At 41.8% G+C, this 26,904-nt stretch overlaps 1 protein-coding gene across 1 annotated transcript; it reads left to right on the forward strand.

Moving 5' to 3' along the window:
• The first annotated feature begins 2,569 nt into the window (after nucleotides 1-2,569).
• valopa (vertebrate ancient long opsin a) lies at nucleotides 2,570-26,904 on the forward strand. The gene is made up of 5 exons (XM_061836740.1): nucleotides 2,570-2,948; nucleotides 7,710-7,920; nucleotides 15,503-15,620; nucleotides 17,328-17,561; nucleotides 26,668-26,904. The coding sequence occupies exons 1-5, from the start codon at nucleotides 2,585-2,587 to the stop codon at nucleotides 26,902-26,904; spliced, it is 1,164 nt and encodes a 387-aa protein (XP_061692724.1). The 5' UTR covers nucleotides 2,570-2,584.

The following is a 26,904-nucleotide window of genomic DNA, read 5'->3' on the forward strand; positions in this document are numbered from 1 at the left end:
GTTCAAGACCCTGAGAAGACCATCCAGCAACATGTCCCTGACTGATGGCTGTGGGGTCCTTGAGCAAGACACCATGAACCTGTCCCCGGGCACTTAGGTTGCCGCCTCCTCCGGTGTCTTTACTAATACATTTGTTCACTGTGATGGGTAAAATGCAGATAACACATTTCTCTGTGGATCCATGTTTATGACAATACAGAATGATATATTCTATATTTAGTGGACTGACAAAATGAAAACTTACCTTTTGAAAGGTGTGTGTCTCGTTTCATCTCGTGAAACTGTAACAGCATTTCAGAAAAAGAACATCATACCGACAATCAAATATGGTGGTGGTAGTATGATTTTCTTGGCCTTGGGCATGCAACCCACAAAAGAATAAGATATATTGTAGTTGTACCTTGACTTCAGCGCAACCCAACTTTCAAGTCACTTGGTTGATTTTTTTCTTTATAATTGAGACAAAATTGAAGTTATGATCTGGCTCTAGTAAATGAACTGCCACTTGGGTAAAGGTAAACAAAAAAGAAGCACAACAGTCACACCTTCAACAATTTATTGACCCCAACAACACAAATACAAAATAAAAACCCTTTGAGGAGCATAGAGGATATGGTGACACTAAACTTACCAACTTAATGTCCTTTATTTTGTTTAATATAAATTTTCAATACAGTGCTGTTCATTAAAACAATATTTTTCTTTGTTTGTTGGCATCTTAAAGGTGAAGTTTACATTTTTTTTCACTTCACTCCTTCCTTCTGCCACCCTTACATCTTTGACTAAAACCACATCCCTTGCCAACATGAAGATGCCCTTTACATTTTGTATGTTTACCATTGTTTTGTCATGAGATCTTCCCAATTCCTTCTTTTTAACATTTGTTGGTGAGTTGGAGGGAAAAAATATCTTTACAAGGCTGCTGGGTGCACCGACAGCAATGCGGCCGCTTATTTGTGCACGGCAAATGATTGACACACTCTTAGCTCGTGCCTTCTGTGACTACCATCTCTTACAGGCTGTTCTTGTTTGTGCAAGACAAGTTTTTTTATAATAGAAATTTTAATCGAAGGCATTAGATGGGGCCAGAGAGGAATGATTTTCAAAAGAGTTTTAATAATATTCTACTGTCAGGTCATATAGCTTTAACATATACTTGTATAATGTGCAGCCTCGTGAGCCTTGAGGTGCTCTGGCTTTAGCCGTTTAGTTATTCCCAGTCAGGACTTCACACTCATGGTAAGGCATCATTCCAGTTTTTAGGCCCCCGTCTGTGGAACAGCCTGCTGGAGCACCTCAGGGCTGCAGAGAGTTTTCATGTTTTTTATTTTATTATCTTACAGGTTTTCTTCAGAGGTTGCCTTCTGCAATGGGAGCTGTGATAACTGTGATGGACAGTGGCTACAGTCCTGCATCATGAGGTCTTAGGTCACCATGTGGCCCCTTTAGGTCACTACATTGTGACTCCATGGCGCTGTTTTGAGGCAGCAGTCTTCTGTCTGCTCTTAGTGCAGACGGCTTCCTGAAATTGATTCTCTGTGCCTAGCCTCACCTCATTACGTTATTATGCTTGTTTTTATTTTGACCTACGTTCGTGTGTGTCTGTGTGTGCGAGTGCATGTGCGTGTGTGTCAGTGTGTGTGTGTGTGAGACCATGCTCATGCACATGTGTACATCTCTGTAGATCAGTGACAGGATGGGATTGATTTTAACAATCTATGTATTTATGACAATTAAATAATTTCAATAGGGAAAATACATTTGATATAAGAGTAAACTGAGATACAAATTTAGTCTTGGAACTAATTATGCCTCTTGTACAAGATGTACATGAAAAATGTCAGTCTGGAAATTGGTCCCACAACATCAGATGACTTTAAGAATTATGAAATACAATTTATATTAAATAGACATTGATGCTCCATGTACTCTTTGTTGAGTAAAAAATATGTAATAGATGACAAATAATGTAAGAGTAATTTTGAAATGATTATGTATGTATGTGTGTATGCATGTATGTATGTATTTAAGCACGCTGATCCCCTACCTGAATGTTCGAAAACAAAGCAAGCTGCAAACATTTAACCCTTTAATGATTACTTGTAATCATCCCCTTGGTGGAGGTAATGAAGCGTGAGTGGATGTTGGAGGAGGATGGGTCCAGTGCGTGCTCACCGGCCGAAAGGGCAGAAGCGCATCCTCATCAGCCTATAAAAGAGACTGAAAGACGCCAGCGGCAGCTTCCTCGTGCTCTTGCTCCCTGCGAGCGTCGAGTCCAGCGCGCACGTCGCCGCGGCTCTCTCTCCTCTGCGCTCACGCTTTTCTTGTTTTGTTTTGCTTTTTGCTCTTTTTATTACTACAGCTTCCACTTTCCGTTGAGTTTTCACGCTCTTCGCTGGTCTGTCATGCTTTTCGGATGGCATGGATGTCAACGCATAAACTTGATTAAACGAGCGTGGCGGCGCGCAACTTGCGCCCTAATCGCGGCGAGCGCGTCTGGCGTAAAGTTGACAATATGAGCAAAATCCTGATTTTGTCTGCGTCAGAGGCAGCAAGCAAGTAGTCTGCACTGTGGTCATGGACTATGGAGGCTTTAAGTTTGTCCGTGAACGCGGTGTCCTACACTGTGGCGGCTGAGCTGAACCCGATCGATGACCCGTTCACTGGACCCATCCAGAACATCGCGCCGTGGAACTTCACCATTTTGGCGCTGCTCATGTTTGTGGTCACCTCTCTTTCTCTGAGCGAAAACTTTCTCGTCATGTTTGCCACATACAAGTTCAAACAACTCAGACAGCCACTGAACTACATCATAGTGAATTTGGCCATAGCTGACTTTCTAGTCTCCCTCACAGGAGGACTCATAAGTTTCCTGACTAATGCCAGAGGGTATTTCTTCCTGGGCCGTTGGGCTTGTGTGGTGGAGGGCTTTGCTGTGACTTTTTTCGGTAGGTGCTTATCTTATTACTTTCACCCGTTGCATGGTTGTGTTACACAAGTGACTTTGTGAAATAATGCTGTATTGTGCTTGTCAGCTTGAAACTAAAAGAACAACCAAGAAACCAAGCTGAAGTTGTTTTGAGAGTAAAAGTTTTGACAGACACTCAGATATTGAACAGATATTGAAAACGTGTTATGAAGTTGTCCTTAATTGGCGCGTATTATCTTGGGAGTTATTACACTATAGGTTAGATACGGTACATTGGTCAATAATATAATTTGACCTGATTTCGCTTCTGTTTATGAGGACCTGACAATGCAGGTTAGACTGGATTAATAATTCCACTTGCTTCACAATAACCTTTTCTTGATGTAATGTATTTAAGACAAATTGACTCGGGACTTTCCTTAGACTGGTTAAGACTTGAGATGTGCACAGTGACTTGATCCTTGATGCTGGTTGTGTGTGAACTTCCACCTGCAAGGTCAAATGTTTTGGAACATTGTTTCCGTCAAACAGATTTAAATATGATTAATAACAAGCTCCGCATGACACAAATGAGTACTGATGACACCTCATCATTACTTACTGTAACATCTGTTTATACCTTCTGTGCCATAATAGAGCAGCAGACCCAGTCAAGAGTCTTCAAGAATGATCTCCCATTCAAAAATAGTCATCAGAATTAAAGAACAGACCCGAGCTCCAATTATACTCACAATAGTCATCGTGGAACATTAAAATAAGACCTAATTATATGCACAGGTACACTTGACTGGACAATGTAATAACATGTGGGGTGGGGGATTCTGACCCGCTCATCCAGGCTTAAGCAGAGACAGAAAAAAATAAAAAAATAGATGATACATTACTATCTGCTGCTGTAATAATACACATGCTGTTGAATGAGTGTAACTCAAAACTAAGCAGTTTTACTTTGCTTGAGATATTTTTATACAGTTCATTTTGGACATTACTTAACTGTGCAGGTGTCCCTGTTCTCTGGAAATATGCTTAAAATTGAACACTCAAAACAAATTCTGCTTGCCCAAAACGGAGAATTTCATGTGCTCAGCAGATGTTAGCAGTCTATCACTATGGACAATTTATCATAAGTGAGTTACTAGCACCATGACCATAAATGATCTTCAACAAAGTCCGCAAACTGGTCCAAGATCTGTGCTGAGTGTCTGCTGAGGTCAGAATACAGTAAAAGTTAATTGAGGCAAAGGCTCCCAATTGGATTTGGTAATAAAGTTAAAAATCCTACCTCGGCACCATGAATGCCCGTCAGGTTGCAGATGAATTAATCAAAGGATTTCCTAATTACAAAATATGGAAATGTTTCGGTCAATGAAAAAAAGTTAAAATATTATGCAGACACTATGATAAATCTAACACAATTATGTAAAGATATCATGCAAAATTAAGGTTCCTGTATTACTAACTCAAATCCTCGGAGCAAAATTACAATGTGCTGTGTTCACTTGTGCATATAAAAACTGTTAATGTATTGAGTATTACAGATGTTTCAAAATGCCGCAAATGCAAAGTAACTTGAGAGAAAATGTCTTAGTAATACATTTTCCTGTATACATGGATATTGTTCTTTGGGGAATTGTGACTACTTACCCACAGCAGCATGATTAAGATATAAGATATTTTTGAAACAAATAGCTGCAGAAAGGGCAGCTTTAATGGTGGCATAAAACAACAGTGGGCGTGATTAACTCATGGTTTGTGCTTACAAAAACAGACGCAAATGTGATGGCTCATGCAATTGTAATGTGAAAGCTGATTTACAAACTAGGCACACCCAAGATTCTGTAGCCAAACTTTGAATTGTAATGGTTAATTTAGTATCTAAAAGACAAAGTAAGAACAAGCAAAATGAGAGGCGACTGGGCAAACTGATTTTTAAAATGCCGTGAGCAAAAATTAATGGGACAAACCTTTGATTCAGTGATGCAGTTTTTGGAGCTTCTGAGTGAGCTACGGGATGACTTGGAAACCTGTGACAATACTGTGACAATACTCTTCAATGCTGTATTTCCTTGCTTCTGGATCATTTCATCACACTGACTAGCAATCGACATTTGTTGGCCTTTTCCAGGACAGCACAATGCAAACAGGTTAGCACATGTGACTCACAGTTCTGAGGACCTAGGTAGAAATCCTAGCCTTGCTTGTGTGGAGTTTGTATGTTCTCTCTGTGTCTCTGTGAGTTTTCTGTAGGTACTCAGGTTGATTGAAGACTCTAAATTGCCCGTAGGTGTGAATGTGAGTGTAAATGGTTGTTTAAAGGGGACTTTAGGTTGGGGGGGGTGGTCTGAGGTTTTAAATACAATTTCACACAGAATGAAAACTCAGAACACATCCAATCGAACAAAATGTCTTTTATGCAGTACTGACTTCACTAAATTTATTGCAGCCAAAAAAAAAATATAACCAACTTGGTAACTCTTCCACTAACACTTCTAATTCCATCACTTCAATTAATTTTTTTCTGTGCTTGCTGTGCCCTCCCGAATTATACAAAGTGAAAACCATCAGTGCTACCTGAAGCAGAAACTTTTACAGCCTTTGCAAATAGATCTGCAAACAGTTTAGTATGAGTGAAGTTATAATTTACTGCAGGGTATTTGAGATGTTAGTCAAAGATTAGTAAATAATACAGAACAAAGCCTCTGGCATCGCATGCAGTGTGTCTAGTAAACGCAATTGAGTGCCCGGTGTTTGGGATCTGACTAAATCAGAGTTCATGTGGTTCGAAGATGACCAAAATAAAACATTTTACATAATACATTACCCCTGAGGGTATTCAGTTAGTGATGTGTAATCAATAGCTGCGATTGGATGGCAATCAGTTCAGGGTGTACCCCGCCTCTTCTCTGAAGATAGCTGGGATAGGCTCCATGCGTCTGCACCCTAGTGAGGATAAGGGGTACAGAAAATGGATGGATGTCATCCATAGTACTGGAGAATTCAGTCGTGACCAGTCTCATTTTAGGGTCCTAGATCTGTTTCGCTGTTTGTGGGCACCTGCGTTGGCGTGTAAAGACAAATTAGAAATGGATTAAAATGAGCCAAATGAAGAGCTTCCCAATTATTTTGCACACAATGTCAGGATTGAATAGATTAAAAAGGCCTAGGTAATAAGATAAATTGATGTTCATGTGAATGTTTCTCTAACCCAATGCGCCATTTTGACTTTCATGGTTAAAAAAAAAAGACACAAAAGTGCCAGTTTCATTAGTGAATCTTTTTATCAGCTCATATTTTGACACGTGAAACAGAATTTAACATATTGGTTTTCACCACTCCTTTTCTTCCTCTGGACTAAGCTCAGACACTGACACTGGTTGTGCAGAGAAAGGTAATTACCCGCTTGGTGAGAATGAGTTATTACCATAATTAAAGGGAGGTTTTTTTTAGTCCATCGTAAGGGAGCCTAATTCAACCACTCTGCTTCATTTAACTATTTCTAGCATTAGTACCTTACTTGCACATCGTTGGTTTCACAGAAGCGAGATCTGTTCCAAACAAATAGCTAGAACACCATAAGAGTTGTAAACAGACCATCCAACTCCAGATATTGCAAAGTAAACATCCATCCATCCATCCGTTTTCTGAGCCGCTTATCCTCACAAGGGTTGCAGGAGTGCTGGAGCCTATCCCAGCTGTCATCAGGCAGGTGGCAGGGTACAGTAAGACTATTGTCATAGACCAGACAGACAACAGTCGCACTTATAATCTCACCTAGGGGCAATTTAGAGTGTCCAATTAATGTTGCATGTTTTTGGAATGTGGGAGGTAACCAGAGTGCCCGGAGAAAATGCACGCAGGCACGGGGAGAACATGCAAACACCACACAGACGGAAATTGCACCCCGGTCCTCAGAACTTTAAGGCCAATGCTCTAACCAGTTGCTCCACCTTTCCGCCCAAAGCTTAATATAATAAAGCGTAATCAAAATTGTCAGTTAAGAGCGGGAAGCCATTTCAAAAAGATTAGCAGATGCAGAAATTACATCCATCACACATGCTGAACATATAACATGAAGGAAATCTTTTTTTGTAATTTAATGATTGAATTGGATAACAAATAAGAAGCACTGAGCAGATATGATCACAGATATTAAAATTTACTTTCATATGAGGATGGTGTTGTCTCCTGCAAAGCTCAGTAATGGAAAGTCTGAACACTTTGAGGTGACTGCATTGCTTCATCATTGACTAAATATGTCACATGATTTATGAATGTCCTATTTTTGACTTGGCGGCACGGTGGATCAACCGGAAAGCATTGGCCTCGCAGTTCTGAGTTTCCAAATTCAATCCTGGCCCCGCCTGTGTGGAGTTTGCAAGTTCTCCCAGTGCCTGCGTTCGTTTTCTCCGGCCACTTCGGTTTTCTCCCACATCCTAAAAACATGCAACATTAATTGAACACTCTAAATTGCCCCGAGGTGTAATTGTGAGTGTTGTTGGATGGATGGATATTTTGACTTTTTGCAAATAGAGTTTGGGCAAAATGATTTGTTTTGTGGCTGTAAAATGTTACATTCTTCCCAGACATAGGATTGTTTTAATAATCCTATTTCCGTTAAAGTTCACTCACTGACTGAGAGAATTCTCAGAGTTTAATATAAAATATATAGGCAGAAAATTGTGACGATTCTGTTGAAAATATCCCTTCAAAACGTTCGTATCTACTGCCTTGGTCTTCTGTTGCTGGGCCTCTGTGACTGACCTCCTGCTGTTTGCTTCAGGAATTGTAGCCCTGTGGTCTCTGGCGGTTCTGTCCTTTGAACGATTCTTTGTGATCTGCCGACCTCTGGGTAACATTCGACTGCAAGCCAAACACGCCATCATGGGTCTGCTCTTCGTCTGGATTTTTTCCTTTGTTTGGACCTTCCCTCCAGTGCTAGGCTGGAACAGATACACTGTCAGCAAGATTGGAACTACCTGTGAGCCTGACTGGTAAGAAATGCCCTTGTCTCAACCACTGTATGTGCAACTTTGACCTTAACGTACACTAAGTTGACTCACAGCTTTTCTTGGATATGGTTGCATGGTGGTTAATATTTCTGCCTCTTCGTCTCGGGCAGGAGGCGGGGTACACCCTGAACTGGTTGCCAGCCACTCGCAGGGCACATAGAGACAAACAGCTGCAGTCACAATCACACTTAGAGCCAATTTAGTGTCCAATTACTGTTGCATGTTTTTGGGATGTGGGAGGAAGCCAGAGTGGCCAGAGAAAACCCATGTAGGCACGGGGAGAACATGCAACCTCCACACAGGGAGGGCCAGGATTGAAGCCGGGTCCTCAGAACTGTGAGGCCAACACTTTCCAGCTGCCCCACCATGCCGCCTACTGAGATCATATCCCTTTTACATCATTTTATGTCAAGATCAAAAGCAAATCATTCACATCAACTCTTACTTTATACTTAAAGGTGCAACTAAATTTTATCTCATGGTGTGGAGTAAATAATGTGTAAATATTGCAAGCATTTTTTTTTTACACAACTCCTTGAAAAATACTAAAAGAATTATCCTTATTTCTGATCAGGCGATTTACACTATTTCATGATCAAAACGTGCCTCTGAGAGAAACTGTAGCAACGATGTGGCCTGTGCTAGGAATTATTTTGACATCCCAGCTTTAGACACAATAATCAAGAACTCACCTTAGGGAGACACAAACAAAAACAACATGATGCATCTATCTGTGAGTTGTTTGAGGGAAAAAAAATAGCATTTGGTACCTGAATGTTAGCGTACTCCCACATGCACAGTCAGGATCCATTTTAAAAGCCTAATTTAGGTGTGTGTCCTCGTATCATCACTGAGTACGTTTTAATATTGAGTGCTGGTTCCTTTGAAGTTCTTAAAAGCGTATGTTGAAAAATAGCAATTGGTTTGCAGATTGACTCGAGAAAAAAAGAAGAAATGAAACAACTGAGGCTATTTAGCTCTTTACTTCAGAATTACCTGCAAATTTCCACCAAATTACGTTTTGGACAGACACATGGATGAAGTCATTGAAAAATATCATTTTACAGCTTGGATTGGAGACAGTTGGAAAGCCATCTGCAAAATGAAGGCAATTCAAAAGTTTGGTCAAACTCCTACTTGTTTCTTTGCCAGCAGGGGGACATAAGATTCCGAGTTAAAGAAAGAAATCACACAGTCTCATATAACAGTCAAGCATAAATCACAATTGGAAAGGATTGCATCAAAAAACAATGAATTAAGTGTAAAACAAGGAAAAGATATCAGAGTGAGGGAGCAATGCAAATTGAAGCACGCCCTGAGCAATCAGGTCATTCAGTGCTTTGCTCAAGGTCACCACATGACCAGATTTTCTTTGGTAAAAATATTTGTAAATCTGACAAATTAGACAGGATTTTCATAATTTTGCATACATCCAAGCCGACATATTAAAGGAAGAGGACGCTGTACCAGTGTGTGTGTGTGTGTGCTTGTGTCCGTGGACTTCTTTTGCCACCATTCAAATCGGCTCTTCTCATTTCCTTTAAATGCGGTGCAGTACAGTCTCACAGGGAGACATTTTTGGGGAAAAGGACACAGCGTGCCACATGTAACTGGAACATTGTTGCTGCTTTTGATCTGTGTTGCAACAGATATTGTGATCGGCAAACTTTATTAAATCGAGAATGAAGTGGCGATAAGTTAAATATGTCCGTGCAACTCATGTCTATATCCTCATTCCTATGCCCCCTATAGCTGCATGCTGGCTGGTAGGATGAGAATAATAATTCAATAAATTGATTCATACTATGATTCAGAGTTTTTTATGGCTGCTGTTCACATATTTATGAATGGAATGCATCTAAGACCACCACAAATCTAGGAATCTGTCAAAATGTGCTCAAATCAAATTTACCAAAATCATGCATTTTGTCTCATAATATAATATATAAATAGTGGATTTAAGAAAGTGAATTTAAAACATCTTCCCCTACCTGTTCAAGTGCCACTGTGTTAAAATGGGTCCTATGAATGATTAAAATGGGCCTTTATTGCCATTGTTGTAGAAAAAAATGAAAACGATTCTATCAGGATGTAATAATGCAAACTATAGGAGAAAAAGCACAAGAGGTAAAAACAACCTCTTCTGGGTCACAGGTGACTGGAGACTATGTCACCACATCACACCACAGAACTAAAATAACATTTCTTGCCAAACAGTTCTGTTAAATTGCTGCATTCAAGTGCATGTCATAAAACACTGACAAGGGTTGAAGCCATCAGTCGCATCAGTTTCTTGTCAAGTTGAAAATGATCTGGATTTGTGTACATGTGAACTGCATTTTACTACACAGGTGAAAAAAATGCTTTTTAAGGATGAAATAGCAACTATCAATGGAAAGCTAAGTACAGTTAGAGTGCTACACCAGTCTCTATTGAAATCAATAGAATTATCCAGAATGCAGGTACGCTGGCATGCACTCCCACACGCACTTAGTGGTTCCTCTAATTGTACAAATCAATCAAGAAAAGCTGGAGTCGGTTTAGATACAATGTTATTATGATATCAGGTCCCCCCTGTCCTTACCTCTGTCGCAAATTTGCATAATGAAGTTGTATTAGTCGAGAAGGAGTGACGCTGTACTGTATATCATCACGGCTGTGATTCGGTCTTAGCTGATCAAATCTAATGATGGCCGATACGTCAATAATGCAAAGTTGTGTGACGACGCGTTCCCAACTGGCCAGTTTGTTTTGGTGCTTTTTAAATAAAGCATTATAAAGAAAGAGATTGCCAATGCTCATCCCACCTCTTATCTATTATGACTGGATAGTAAACAACTGAGAGAGAGAGAGAGAGAGAGAGTGTGAGAGACACAGAGTGAGTGAGTGAGAGAGAGAGAGAGAGAGAGAGAGAGAGAGAGAGAGAGAGAGAGAGAGAGAGAGAGAGAGAGAGAGATTATATATACGTATATAGTTGTTATGTAGGGAACATGGTGTTCCAAAGTTTAAGCCTCACAGTTCTGAGATCGAGGGTTCAATCCTGGCCCTGCCTGTGTGGAATTTGCATGTTGTCCCCGTCCCTGCGTGGGTTTTCTCTGGGCATTCCGATTTCCTCCCACATCCCAAAATCATGTGACATTAGTTCTTCTTCTTCTTCTTCTTTTTCTTTCGGTTTGTCCCGTTAGGAGTTGCCACAGTGTGTCGTTTTTTGCAATCTAAGCCTATCTCGTGCATGCTCCTCTCTAACACCCACTGTCCTCATGTCCTCCTTCACAACATCCATCCACCTTTTCTTTAGTCTTCCTCTTGCTCTTTTGCCTGGCAGCTCCATCCTCAGCACCCTTCCACCAATATACTCACTCTCCCGCCTCTGGACATGTCCAAACCATTGAAGTCTGCTCTCTCTAACAGAGTCTCCATAACATCCAACTTTGGCTGTCCCTCTAATCCTATCCAATTTGCTCAATCCAGGCGAGAACCTCAGCATATTCATTTCTGCTACCTCCAGTTCTGCTTCCTGTTGTTCCTTCAGAGCCACAGTCTCTAATCCGTACGTCATGTCGGTCCTCATCACGATTTTATAAACTTTGCCCATCATCCGAGCGGAGACTCTGCTGTCACATAGAACACCAGAAAGGGGCTCAGCGCGGATCCCTGATGCAGTCCCACCTACTTGTGCATATAGTACCACAGTTCCTCTCTTGGTACTGTGTCATAGGCTTTCTCTAGGTCTACAAAAACACAATGCAGCTCTGTCTGACCTTCTCTGTATTTTTCACGAGCATCCTCAAGGCAAATAATACATCTGTGGTACTCTTTCAAGGTATGAAACCAGACTTCTGTCCTGAGTGTAGCCTCCACTATTCTTTTCCATAACTTTGTCGCTCTTCAACTTTATTCCTCTGTAGTTTCCACAGTTCTGAACATCACCTTCGTTCTTAAAAAGGGAGACTAGCACACTTTTCCACCATTCTTCTAGCATCTTCTCTCCCGCTAATATTTTCTTGAATAAAATGGTCAAAAACTCCACAGCCACCTCACCAAATTCCTTCCATACCTCTACTGGTATGTCATCGGGACCAACTGTCTTTCCATTTTTCATTCTGTTCAGTGTCTTTCTAACTTCCCCCTTACTAATCATTGCCACTTCCTGGCCATTCATGCTTGCCTCTTCTGCTCTATATATAATACATTGGCAGTAGTATTCCATTGTTCTGGGAGTTCTTCCTGTCCACCTAGAGCCTGTGTCACCTCTTTCCAAAAGGTCACACAACATTCTTCCTTTCTCAACTTCCACCACGTGATTCTCTGCTCTACCTTTGTCCTCTTAGTATTCCTACCTGCTACCAGAGTCATCCTACACACCACCATCCTATGCTGTTGAGCTACACTCTCCCCCACCACTACCTTACAGTCGGTAACCTCCTTCAGATGACATCGTCTGCACAAAATATAATTCACCTGTGTGCTTCTACCTCCGCTCTTGTAGGTCACTCTATGTTCCTGTCTCTTCTGGAAATAAGTGTTCACCACTGCCAATTCCATCATTTTTGCAAAGTCCACCGCAATCTGCCTCTCAAAGTTCCTTTGCTGAATGCTGTACTTACCCATTACTACTTCATCGCTCATGTTTTCTTCGCTAACATGTCCATTGAAATCTGTACCAATCACAATTCACTCTCTTTCTGGGATGCCCAGGACACCTTCATCTAGTTCCTTCCAGAATTTCTCTTTCAAGTCAAGGCCACATACTACCTGTGGGCCAAATCACATTATACATAATACCCTCAATTTCAATTTCATCTTCATCACTCGATCTCATACTCTTTTCACCTCCAAGACATTCTTAGCCAGCTCTTCTTTTAGAATAACCCCTACTCCACCATCTGCTCCGTGGTAGAATAATTTAAACCCTGCTCCTAAACTTCTAGCTTTACTCCCTTTCCACTTGCTCTCTTGGATGCACAATATATCAACCTTTCTGCTAATCATCACGTCAACTAGCTCCTGAGCTTTTCCTGTCATACTCCCAACATTCAAAGTTGCTACACACAGCTGTAGGGCTTGTGCATTCCTCTTCTTCTGACTAATCCGCTTTCCCCCTCTTTTTTTGTCTTCGACCTACATTATCTGAATTTCTACCTACACCTTGCAGATTACCAGTTCAGGGGAGGGGCGTAGGTAGCTAGGGCCACAACCTAACTGTTATGGAATTCATATGATGAACGCTCCTATGTGTTTGGCATAGTTTTACGCCGGATGCCCTTCCTGACGGAACCCTTTGCATTTATTTGGGCTTGGGACCAGTGGACAGCTTGCACAATATTGTGCTGCCCAACGGGCTGCAGATAGTCAAAAAAAAAAGAAAGAAAAGAAGAAGCAATCAAATAAATAAAGTCAGCACATAAGATACACAAATCACATACTGCCTAATCTATTTTAGAGTTAAGGTCAAATGAAAGCAATCACATAAACACAGTCAACAGATAAACACAATCAGAACCTATGGTACACAAATCACATCCTACACGTGTGAAATTATAAAGGATATGGCGATTTAAAGGATATGTGGATGGAAGGAATTCAAACCACCATGGCCCTCACTCTAGTAGTTAAAGGTTGGGTTGGGTCCACGGTCGATCTTTGGTCCTCATTGTATACGCAACGAAGATAATGTTGTTAGCGCTAAGCTAGGCTAACTTGGGCCGTGCAGCTTCAATGCGAACGATACGGCTCCAATTTGGGTACTAAGATGTACTAAGATAAGACTTGTTAAATTTCCTGTAAATCCTCACAGCCCTCATACAAGTTATGAAGTTACTCACATTCGATGTTTCTTCCACAGCATGGATTGATCACAAACTCGCCTCGTTGTTAGCCTACTAAGCTAAGGTAGTCTGGGCCTATAATTAAGTTCCTCACTCGCCCAACTTCCTAATAAGTACTCACGGTCCTCGTTGTTTACGATACATCGGTTTTGTACGTCATGTAAGTACTAGCGTTTGATGTTTACCTCCTCAGCAAATATTTGATTACGTATGCGACTTAATGTTAAGGAGCTAGTCTAGGCTAGGCTAGGCCGTGCACCTTCACTGAATACAGCTCCAATTTGGGTACTAAGATTACACAGATGATGATTTTAGTCACCTGAATTCGTCACCAGGGGTGTCCCACGTCAAGTATTCACCACATTCAGTCCAAATTCAGCAGGATTTATTTATTGTATGGTCGTGCAGGTCGGAGCCTCCTCGATTTGTTGTCACCAGTACGGGGACTGGAAGCCTTTTCTAAATTAGTGATTAGTTGGACACTCTACATTGCCCCAAGATGTAACTGTGAGTGTGACTCTTTGTCTCTATGTGCCTTGCGAATGGCTGGCAACCATTTCAGGGTGTAGCCCGTCTCCTCCACCAGGGTTAAGCTCCAGCACTCCCGTGACCCCCGTGAGGATAAGGGGCTCAAACAATGGATGGATATAATGTGTTATATGATGTGATGTAATATCCATTTTCCATCCAGTTTCTGAGCCGCTTATCCTCACACGCGTCGCGGGACTGCTGGAAAGTATCAGGTCAGGAAATCAACTTTGGTTGCCCAAAAATGTAAAAATATAGATCATACTGAATATTCCTAGTAACATAATTAATCTCTTGTGTAGATTGAACACACATGTAAAATTACTCCCAAAAATGAGCTCAAAATTCTGGAGAACTCCCCACATATTATGCAATTTACAATACATGATTTTGCTTGTAATCACATGATCAAACATGAAGTGTAATTAGCATTGTGTTAGTTTTTGACAATTAATTATTCTGAAGTTAAGGTTGGGGTTTATTATTTATTATTAGCTATTTGAAGATGTCACACTTTATTATTTACTTATTCTTATTTTGAAACTTACAGCCCTAGTTTATTTAATATATGAGAAAACGCCCACTTGTTCTTTTGTTTGATTACCCAGGCAGAATTTGTAAGATGTTATATACTTTAAAGAAAACATGAAGGCGCAGGCATGGGTTTGAAATTAAACTGTCAAGCATTCACACAAGAATCATCATTAAACAAAACATAACCATAAAGAAGCGGCATGCTGGAGCAGCTGGAAAGTGTTGGCCTCCCAGTTCTGAGGACTTGGGTTCAATCCCGGCCCTTCCTGTGTGGAGTTTGCATGTTGTCCTTGTACCTGTGAGGGTTTTCTCCGGGGACTCCGGTTTCCTCCCACATCCCGCAAAGATGCAACATTAATTGGACACTCTAAATTGCCCTACGGTGTGATTGTGAGTGTGGCTGTTTCGATGCGATTGGCTGGCAACCAGTTCAGGGTGTACCCCGCCCCCTGTCCGTTGACAGCTGGGATAGGATCCAGCACTTCTGCGACCCTTGTGAGGATAAGTGGCTAATAAAATGGATGGATACAAAATATGAATATATCAGGGTTAACACGTGCAAGAATCATCTTCAAAATATATTTAGTTCCTAATGTGAATACACTGTTTTTTTTTTTGTTTTTGTTTTGGTTACAGTGGAATTAAATGGAGCTAAATGGTTCTGTGCCTCCCAGGTATTCATCCGATGTCACTGACCACAGCTACATCATCACTTTCTTCTCCACTTGTTTCATTCTGCCTCTTGGACTTATCTTCTTCTGCTATGGAAAGCTCCTGAAGAAGCTCCGGAAGGTCAGTGCTATGTATAAGTGGGGAGTGCATCGCCTTTTTTTATTTCTCTTATTTGAGAAGACAATTCCGCAGTGACGCATTCCTCCCCACACTACGAGTGACTAAATCTGTCATTATATCCAGGAGATACCATATTTGTATTACATTTCATTGTTTTCTTTTTTTAAACCCTCTGATGCATTGCACGACAAAAGCACTACAGCGCAATGAACCAGAGGGTTGAGTGCATAAACTGGTTGTTTGTCTGTGTGTGCCTTGTGATTGGATGGCGACCAGTCCAGAGTGTGTCCCGCTTCTCATCCAAGGTCAGCTTAAATAGGCTCCAGTCCACCTGCGATTTTAGGATGAGTGCTATAGAAAATTCAGTAATAATTATGATGCCTTTATCTCATTGTCCATCCATCCATTTTCTTTGCCGCTTATTCTCACAAGGGTCAAGGGAGTGCTGGATCCTATCCCGGCTGTCAACGGGCAGGTACATTCGAAACTGGTTGCCAGCTAATCTCAGGGCACATGGAGACAAACAGCCACACTTACAATCATATCTATGGGCAATTTAGAGTCTCCAATGAATGCATGTTTTTGGGATGTGGGAGGAAAATGGATAACCCAGAGAAAACCCATGCAGGCATAGGGAGAACATGCAAACTCCACACGGGCGGGGTCTGGAATGAACCCGGGTCCTCAGAACTGTGAGGCTAATGCTTTGCAGCTGCTCTGTACCGCCAATCTATAAATTTTACTTTAAAATGATATTTAATTATCACATTTTCAATATCAATGATACTTAAAAACTACTGGCTACAAGATCAAGAAAGTAGGCAGGTCATGCAAGTTTTTATTATTGCAATGTCATTCTAATGTTAGGCGACGCTTTGGTTTTGTATTTTTATTCTACTATTTTTTGGTTGCATTTTTGGGGCCATCAGAGATGCACAAAGGAATGCAATAGTCCAGTGATTTTAAACCTTTATTGGATCAAGGGGCACATTTCATATTTGAAAAATCTGACAGCACACCTAAAAACGTAAATGCTACAAAATATGGATACAGCTGTCAGTTATGTATTTTCGGCCGTCTAATAGAAGAGCATTTATTTGTTCTGTCTCTCACTCTACATCAGTGGCATGCATAAATGAAGAAAGATCCATTAGGTTTCATAGATTATAATTTTCTCACCAATTTAGTGAATTTCGATCATTTCTAGCAGCACACCTGAAGAGTTCTCACAGCACACTGGTTGGGAATCACTGCAAACTGTACTTAAAACCAGCCTTGACTACTCTTTATTTTAACTTGTAAAAATCCTATTCGGGCAGCATGGTGGAGCAGCTGGAAAGCATTGACCTTACAGTTCTGAGGACCCGGGTTCAATCCTAGCCCTCCCTGTGTTTAGTTTGCATGTTCTTCCCGTACCTGCACTCCGGTTTCCTTCCATATCCTCAAAACATGCAACATTAATTGGACGCTCTAAATAGCCGCTAGGTCTTATTGTGAGTGCAGCTGTTTCTCTCTATGTGCCCTGCAATTGGCTGGCAACCAGTTCAGGGTGTACCCCGCCTCCTGTCCGTTGACAGCTGGGATAGTATCCAGCACTTCTGCGACCCTTGTGAGGATAAGCGGCTAAGATAATGGATGGATGGAAATCCTATTAGCAATGTCTAAAATTCAAATAAAATCAACACCCTTTTTTTTTCCCCCCTCTAGGTGTCCCATGGTCGTCTGGCCACTGCCAGGAAACCTGAGCGTCAGGTGACCTGTATGGTGGTCGTCATGATTATTGCATTCATGGTGGCATGGACACCATATGCAGTCTTTGCTATACTAGTTACGATTCATCCAACTATTGAACTGGATGCCAGGTTGGCCTCTATCCCTGCCTTTTTCTCCAAGACAGCTGCGGTGTACAACCCAATCATCTACGTATTTATGAACAGACAGGTAACACTTCCTCTCAGACATATCACTACATGTATTCGGCAGATGAAAATGGGAAGTGAATCCCGAGTGGTATATATTATTGGAGAGGTTTGCTTGTTTTTAAATAATGCATGTCATATGAATAAATAAAATGTACAATTCAGTTGGTACAATTGTCCGTATGAGACACTGTTGAAAAATGCTTAAGCCACCTACAGTATGGGGTGCTTGTAAAGTTAGTTATTGCGGCTGTTTACTGCTAGGAACATTCGAGTCCTGTTTTTCTTGTTACAATTTGTACTGTGCTGTCAAGAGATGTGAGTGAGAGGGAGACATTATTTGCCTCAATATTGAACAAATATTGAATGCAGCCCTATGGGGGCACAAACCAGTGCAATCTGTAGGCCGGTCCCAACCCCGGATAAATGCAGAGGGTTGCATCAGCAAGGGCATCTGGCATAAAAACTGTGCCAAACAAATATGAGCGTTCATCTACAGAATTCCATACCGGATCGGTCGTGGCCCGGGTTAACAACGCCCGCCCCCGGCACTGCTAACCAGTAGGGCGTCGGTGGAAATTCAGCCACTCTGGGTCAAAGACAAAGAAGAGGAGTAAAGAAGAAAAAGAGGAATGCACAGAGCCTACAACTGAGTGTAGGGACTTTGAATGTTGGGACTATGACAGGAAAAGCTCAGGAGTTGGTTGACATGATGATTAGGAGAAAGGTTGATATTCTGTGCATCCAAGAGAGCAGGTAGAAAGGTAGTAAGGCTAGAAGTTTAGGAGCAGAGTTTAAATTATTCTACCACGGAGTAAATGGGAAGAGAAATGGAGTAGGGGTTATTTTAGGAAGGAAGAGTTGGCTAAGAATGTCTTGGAGGTGAAAAGAGTATCAGATCAAGTGATGAGGAGTAATGTGGTTAGCGGCTATGCCCCACAGGTAGGATGTGACCTAGAGTTGAAAGAGAAATTCTGGAAGGAACTAGATGAAGTAGTTCTGAGCATCCCAGACAGCGAGAGGGTTGTGATTGGTGCAGATTGTTATGGACATATTGGTAAAAGAAACAGGGGCGATGAAGAAAGTGATGGGTAAGTACAGCATCCAGGAAAGGAACTTTGAGGGACAGATGGTGGTGGACTTTGCAAAAAGGATGGAGATGGCAGTAGTGCACACTTATTTCCAGAAGAGGAAGGAACATATAGTGACCTGCAAGAGCGGAGGTAGAAGCACGCAGGTGGATTATATTTTGTGCAGACGATGTAATCTGAAGGAGATTACTGACTGTAAAGTAGTGGTAGGGGAGAGTGTAGCTCGACACCGTAGGATGGTGGTGTGTAGGATGACTCTGGTGGTGGGTAGGAAGATTAAGAAGACAAAGGTAGAGCAGAGAACCATGTGGTGGAAGCTGAGAAAGGAAGAATGTTGTGCGGCCTTACGGAAAGAGGTGAGACAGGCTCTCGATGGACAGCAGAAGCTCACGGAAGACTGGACTACGACAGTCAAGGTAATCAGAGAGACAGACAGGAGAGTACTTGGTGTGTCATCTGGTAGGAAAGGGGAGAAGGAGACTTGGTGGTGGAACCCCAAAATACAGGGAGTCATACAAGGAAAGAGATTAGCAAAGATGAAGTGGGACAGTGGGTGTACTAATAGATGGAAAGGATACTTTGAGAAGTTGATGAATGAAGAAAATGAGAGAGAAGGAAGAGTTGAAGAGGCACGTGTGAAGGATCAGGAAGTGGCAATGATTAGTAAGGGGGAAGTCACAAAGCCACTACAAAGGATGAAAAATGGAAAGGCAGTTGGTCCTGATGACATACCGGTAGAGGTATGGAAGCAATTTGGAGAGATGGCTGTGGAGTTTTTGACCAACTTTATTCAACAGAATACTAGCGGGCGAAAAGATGCCTGAAGAATGGAGGATAAGTGTTGTAGTTCCCATTTTTAAGAACAAAGGTGATGTTCAGAGCTGTGGGAATTATAGAGGAATAAAGTTGATGAGCCACACAATGAAGTTATGGGAAAGAGTAGTGGAGGCTAGACTCAGGACAGAAGTAAGTATCTGCGAGCAACAGTATGGTTTCATGCCTAGAAAGAGTACCACAGATGCATTATTTGCCTTGAGGATGCTAGTGGAAAAGTACAGAGAAGGTCAGAAGGAGCTACATTGTGTCTTTGTGGATCTAGAGAAAGCCTATGACAGAGTACCAAGAGAGGAAATGTAGTACTGCGTGCGTAGGTCTGGTGTGGAAGAGAAGTATGTTAAAATAGTACAGGACATGTATGATGGCAGCAGAACAATGGTGAGGTGTGCTGTAGGTGTGACAGAAGAATTTAAGGTGGAGGTGGGACTGCATCAGGGATCAGGTCTGAGCCCCTTCCTGTTTGCAGTGGTAATGAATAGGCTGACAGATGAGGTTAGACTGAAATCCCCTTGGACCATGATGTTCGCAGATGATATTGTGATATGAAGTGAAAGCAGGGAGCATGCAGAGGAACAATTAGAAAGATGGAGACATGCACTGGAAAGGAGAGGAATGAAGATTAGCCGAAGTAAAACAGAATACATGTGCGTGAATGAGAAATGTGGAGGGGGAAGAGTGAGGCGACAGGGAGAAGAGATAGCGAGGGTTGAGGACTTCAAATATTTAGGGTCAACAATCCAGAGCAATGGTGAGTGTGGTAAGGAAGTGAAGAAATGGGTCCAAGCAGGTTGGAACAGATGGCGGAGGGTGTCTGGTGTGTTATGTGACAGAAGACTCTCTGCTCGGATGAAGGGCAATGTTTACAAAACAGTGGTGAGGCCTGCCATGATGTACGGATTAGAGACGGTGGCACTGAAGAAACAACAGGAAGCAGAACTGGAGGTAGCAGAAATGAAGATGTTGGATGTTTCTGAGACAAAATTTGAGAGAGCAGACTTCAATGGTTTGGACATATTCAGAGGCGAGAGAGTGAGTATATTGGTGGAAGGGTGCTGAGGATGGAGCTGCCAGGCAAAAGAGCAAGAGGAAGACCAAAGAGAAGGTTTATGGATGTGGTGAGGGAAGACATGAGGGCAGTTGGGGTTAGAGAGGAAGATGCAGAAGATAGGCTAAGATGGAAAAAGATGACACGCTGTGGCGACCCCTAACGGGACAAACCGAAAGGAAAGAAGAAGATTGAACAAATGTTGACAGTAATGTGATTGGAAGACGTTTAATCATAGAAACTATTGCTAAGGTGCCTTTACTATACTAAACTATACTATACTATAGTCCTTCAATCGATCAATAAATTTTCTTCCACTTACCCGCTCTAGGGTCACAGAGACCTGGACTCTATCCAATTCTGGAAGTTAAGGGTGGACTACACTGTTAATTGTTTGCTATAAATCAAAGAACGTCTATCAACAGTCAACCCTCCACATTTACATCTAAAAGTTACATAGCAAGAACCAAACACATGCCAGCTGCATTAAATTCAGTCCCAAATTATTTTGACCAAATTTCACCAAACTGCAAAATATTTTTCCAGTGGATGTCGCGGAACACAATACATATATCACCTCAGGCATGAGGATTTCGGCAAGTATGGTAACCGATCTTCCGGTTCCGTTGATTTTTGTCCTGGAAAACGGTGGGAAACGATTTTTCGGTTCCCATAGATAATGCTCATGGGAACCGGTTTTTACATGTACTTCAGAATAAGAAACTGTTGCTGTTTGTAAACCACACTGACAAAGCTGGCCGTTTTAATTAAAAATAAAGGGGTTCATGCAGGTTCGTTTTATACAGATTGTTTTATTTCGTTGAGAACTTGTTTTACATTCCACACATGGGCGAATTTTATTAAAAGTAAGCCCTGAGATCTGGGAAACGGACTTTCAGTTCCGTTTTTTTCTCCGGCTGGGTAATGACACGGTAACGGAACGATTGTTTCCGTGAAATGCTCATGCCTGTCACCTTCAGTCACTTTGAGTCATTTTCCATCACCTTTTGATCTTATCTCAAAATACGACCTGGGCAAGAATCCTTGGACTCTGCAGGGCTTTACTATAATTTTCCAAGGTAGAAAAACAACCTTTAACATTTAATTAACATTTGGAATCATCAGCTGATAGCTATTTGCTACTCATTTTCTGCTGGGCAAAGACCACTTCTATGGAAAAATGGCTCACATTCTCCTTTGGTGAAAACTGTGCACTTAATTTTCAAAATCAGTCATTTGTCTTTATGCAATTTCCTGTACATACAATGTTATTCAGCAGTTTGGACACACCTTGACATTCAATAATCTGTGAATGTGTGAAATTGTATGTTTATCATCTCAATCCAGCTTCATATCCATCCATCATCCATCCATCCATTTTTTTCTCACACAACACACCAGGTTTATAAAGCCCTACGGTCTTGGTATCTCTTCTCCCTCTCTCTTATTCATGCACATATATTATATTTTATTTCAGCTAATCTTTGTTCCTCCACTTTCCTGTGTATGCCTGCACCTTTTCTTATTGTTCCTTCACCTGGTTCATACTTTCTTACATGGAGCTCACAAAGTCATCTGTGAACATCCTAGTCCAGAGGGATTCACTTGAACCTCATCTGGTAGCCTATTCTTCACCACTGCAAACATGGTGACTATGGAATTCTTTGGATGAATGCTATCATTTGTTTAGTCAAGTTTTAAGTTGAATGCTCTTCCTGACATAACCAGGCCTGGGACTGGCATACATATTGTACTACAGCTGTATTTCTTGCTACTGTAATTGTGTATTTATATTTATGTATTAATAACTGGAAAGGCACATTTGAGTGTCTGTAGAGGACATTCACACAGCTGTCGTCGCTTCGCACATTGAAATAATTACATACATTGCGAAGTCAGCACCAGAGTCTGGGACCACGTCACTTGAGTTTAACAGAAAGGGCTGTGGGAATTGGGTCTCCGGTCTTCAACTTCACACTCTGCCTGTCCTGCTGCCGACCACAGCCAGCAAATTTGTGGGTAGACTTCCCTGCCCATTTTGTTTCAGTACATTACATATACCCTCACAGGACAATTAGCAGAGAAACAGCTGTCTTGAATTGGCATTCTGAAATGGGTACAAGATTGTGATATGTTTTTAAACTTGTGTTTTAAGTAAAAGAAGACAAAAAAACACATTTTGTTCCTCAAGAGAAGATACCAATGTGAAGACTTTTCCACACTGGTACAGTCTCTAAAGAGAATGTACTCCATCTCGAGTGAGGTCATTTCATATTTTGTTGTGGTATTGAATATGAGAAAATAACTAGGAGTAAAAGCAGGAATGCGTCAGAAGAGTCTCTGCTAGGATGACAGGCAACTTTATAAAACAGCGATGAAGCCGGCCATGATGTATGGATTAGAGACGGTAGCACTGAAGAAACAACAGAAAGCACTACTGGACTCGGAGCTCGGAGTGAGCAGGTTGAATAGGATTAGAAATGAGTTCATTAGAGGGACAGCCAAAGTTGGATATTTTGGAGACAAGGTTAGAGGGAGCAGACTTTGATGGTTTGGACGTGTCCAGTGGCGAGAGAGTGAGTATATTGGTTGAAGGGTGCTGAGGATGGAGCTGCCAGGCAAAAGAGTGAGAGGAAGACCAAAGAAAATGTTGATGGATGTGGTGAGAGAGGACATGAGGACTGTGGGTGTTAGTGAGGAAGATGCACGAGATAGCCTTAGATGAAAAAAGATAACACGTTGTGGTGACCCATAACAGGACAAGCTGAAAGGAAAGAAGAAGAAGAAGAAGAAGAAGAAGAAGAAAAGCAGGAATGCACCCCAATGGGGGCACAAGCCAGTGCAATCTGTAGGCCGGTTCCAAGCCTGGAAAAATGCAGAGGGTTGCATTGGGAAGGGCATCTGGCGTAAAAACTGTGCCAAAAAAATATGAGCATTCATCTAAAGAATCCCACACCTGATCGGTCATGGCCAGGGTTAAAAATGACCGCCACCGGCACCATTAACCTGCAGGTCGTCAGTGAAAATTCAGCTACTGTGGGTCGAAGACAAAGAAGAGGACAAAACCGGATTCATCAAAAGAAGAAGAAGAGGAATGCAAAGAGCCTACAACTGAGTCTAGGGACTTTGAATGTTGAGATTATGAAAGGAAAAGCTCTGGAGTTGGTTGAGATGATGATTAGGAGAAAGGTTGATATATTGTGCATCCAAGAGAGCAGGTGGAAATGTAGTAAGGCTAGAAGTTTAGGAGCAGGGTTTAAATTATTTTACTATGGAGTAGATGGGAAGAGAAATGGAGTAGACGTTATTGTAAAGGACGAGCTGGCTAAGAGTGTTTTGGAGGTGAAAAGAGTATCAGATTGAGTGATGAGGCTGAAATTTGAAATTGAGGGTGTTATGTGTAATGTGATTAGCGGCTATGCCCCACACCCACAGGTAGGATATGACCTAGAGTTGAAAGAGAAATTCTGGAAGAAACTACATAAAGTAGTTCTGAGCATCCCAGACAGAAAGGTTAGTTGTGATTGGTGCAGATTGTAATGGACATATTGGTGAAGGGAACAGGGGGGACGAAGAAGTGATGGGTGAGTACAGCATCCAAAGATAGAAAACCATGTGGGGGAAGCTGAGAAAGGAAGAATGTTGTGATGCTTTTCGGAAAGAGGTGAGATAGGCTCTCGATGGATAGGAGGAGCTCCCGGAAGACTGGACTACTACAGTCAAGGTGATTAGATAGACAAGCAAGAGAGTACTTGGTATTTCTTCTGGTAGGAAAAGGGGAGAAGGAGACTTGCTGGTGGAACCCCAAAATACAAGTCATACAAGGAAAGAGATTAGCAGAAGAGAAGAAGTGTGACACTGAGAGGACTGAGGAGAGGCAAAAGAAATACACTGAGATGCGACGTAGGGCAAAGGTAGAGGTGGCGAAGGGTAAACAAGAGGCAAATAATGACATGTACACTAGGTTAGACAGAAGAAGGAGAAAAGCATCTCTACAGGTTGGCCACACAGAGGGATAGAGATGGGAAGGATGTGCAGCAGGTAAGGGTGGTCAAGGATAGAGATGGAAATGTGTTGATTGTTGCCAGTAGTGTGCTAAATAGATGGAAAGAATACTTTGGGTTGATGAATGAAGAAAATGAGAGAGAAGGAAGAGTACAAGAGGCAAGTTTGAAGGACCAGGAAGTGGCAATGATTGGTAAGAGGGAAGTTATAAAGGCACGAAAGATGATGAAGAATGGAAAGGCAGTTGGTCATGATGAGATACCTGTGGAGGTATGGAAGTAATTTGGAGAGGTGGCTGTGGCATTCTTGACCAATTTATTTAACAGAATACTACCGATTGAGAAGATGGCTTAAGAATGGAGGAAAAGTGTGCTAATCCCCATTTTTAAGAACAAAGGCAATGTGCAGAGCTGTGTGAATTATAGAGGAATAAAGTTGATGAGCCATACAATGAATTTATGGGAAACAGTAGTGGAGGCTCGCCTCAGGACTAAAGTAAGTATCCGGGGGAAACAGTATGGTTTCATGTCAAGAAAAAGTACCACTGTGGATCTAGAGAAAGTGTATGACAGAATAGAAAGAGAGGAACTGTGGTACTGCATGCGTAAATCTGGTGTGACGGAGAAATATCTAAGAATAGTACAAAATGGATGAGGGAAGCAGAACAGTGGTGAGGTATGCTGTAGGTGTGACAGAGAATTTAAGGTGGGGGTGGGACTGCATCAAGTATCAGCTCTAAGCTGTTTGCTGTGGTAATGGATAGGCTGACAGATGAGGTTAGACTGGAATCCCCTTGTTCGCAGATGGGAGCAGGTGTGGGAACAATTAGAAAGATGGAGGCATGCACTGGAAAGGAGAGGAATGAAGATTAGCTGAAGTAAAACGGAATATATGTGCGTGAATGAGAGGGGTGGAGCAGAAGAGCGAGGCTCCAGGGAGAAGAGATAGCGAGGGTGGACAACTTCTAATACTTTGGGTCAACAATCCAGAGCAATGGTGAGGGTGGTAAGGAAGTGAAGAAACGTGTCTAAGCAGATTGGAACAGTTGGCGGAAGGTGTCAGGAGTGTTATTTGACAGAAGAGTCTCTGCTAGGATGAAGGGCAAAGTTTATAGAACAGTGGTGAGGCTGGCCATGATGTACGGGTTAGAGACGGCGGCACTGAAGAGACAACAGGAAGCAGAACTAGAGGTGACAGAAATGAAGATGGTGAGGTTCTCGCTTGTGGTGAACAGGTTGGATAGGATTAGAAATGAGCTCATTAGAGGGACAGCCAAAGTTGGATGTTTTAGAGACAAGGTTAGAGAGAGCAGATTTAGATGGTTTGGACATGTTCAGAGGTGAGAGAGTAAGTATATTGGTAGAAGGGTGCTGAGGATGGAACTGCCAGGCAAAAGAGCAAGAGGAAGACCGAAGAGAAAGTTCATGGATGTTGTGAGGGAAGTCATGAGGGCAGTTGGTGTTCGATAGTAGCGAGGAGGGGAGGTGGTGGGGAGGAGATAGGTTTAGATGGAAAAAGATAACATGCTATGGTGACCCCTAACGAGACAAGCCAAAAGGAAAAGAAGAAAGAACTATGAGTAAAAGCAGGGCATACACAATGTAGTGACGGTGCAGGCTCGTTTGTCATTTAATGCCCCATTCACACCCAATGACATCACAAGTAACCTGAAAAGATTCCAGCTCTCACTCTGACTCTTATCCATTAAAAAAAGTGTATGGATGCCAATAAAAATAAAAAAATACATTTCAAATTACTCCAAATGATGTTAGTGCTCACAATTTTCTTGTTTTGTTTTAATCTGAACTGAGTTTATTGTATGTGCATCCTCACAATGATGACAAGAAAAGAAAATAGGTACAATATTATAACGAGCAGCTTCTAGAAGTATGCAGGACCTCAAACAGGCTCTTAAATTTAAGGGCAATATCAGGTAATATTTTGAAGTCAGTTAAGGTTTTGTCATACATAGATTTTAAATGAGGTGCAGGAAAAGAACATACTGTATAGGACAAGGGCTTGGTTACACACATAAGCCGGTGGTATCAAGTCACTGAAGTTTGAATTAATTTTTGAATATACAGTAAAAACTGCATAACATATAAGGATGCATTCAATGAAGACTTGTGTTGCTTTTGATTTGTGTTTAGTTCAGGAAGTGCATCATCCAGCTCTTCACTGGGATTGTGGCGATGCCGGAAAGCAACATGAACCAGACATCAGAGCGACCAGGAACCACCGCAGACAGTCAAACAGGAGAAATGGCTGCCATTGCGGCCCGTATCCCCATTGGTGGTACAGGATCACCCAGGTCTGAAGATTCTCAGACTGACTGTGGCTCCTTTGCTCAACTCCCCATTCCAGAGAACAAAGTTTGTCCGATCTAA

The sequence above is a fragment of the Syngnathoides biaculeatus genome, chromosome 12 (assembly GCF_019802595.1).
Source record: "Syngnathoides biaculeatus isolate LvHL_M chromosome 12, ASM1980259v1, whole genome shotgun sequence".
Classification (NCBI taxonomy): Eukaryota; Metazoa; Chordata; class Actinopteri; order Syngnathiformes; family Syngnathidae; genus Syngnathoides; species Syngnathoides biaculeatus.

Excerpts from the sequence above, each read along its gene's own strand:
- valopa (XM_061836740.1), top strand. The coding sequence starts at position 2,585 with ATGGAGGCTTTAAGTTTGTCCGTGAACGCGGTGTCCTACACTGTGGCG. Across the intron at positions 2,949-7,709 it reads CTTTGCTGTGACTTTTTTCG|GAATTGTAGCCCTGTGGTCT; the intron begins GTAGGTGCTTAT and ends TGTTTGCTTCAG. Across the intron at positions 7,921-15,502 it reads ACTACCTGTGAGCCTGACTG|GTATTCATCCGATGTCACTG; the intron begins GTAAGAAATGCC and ends TGTGCCTCCCAG.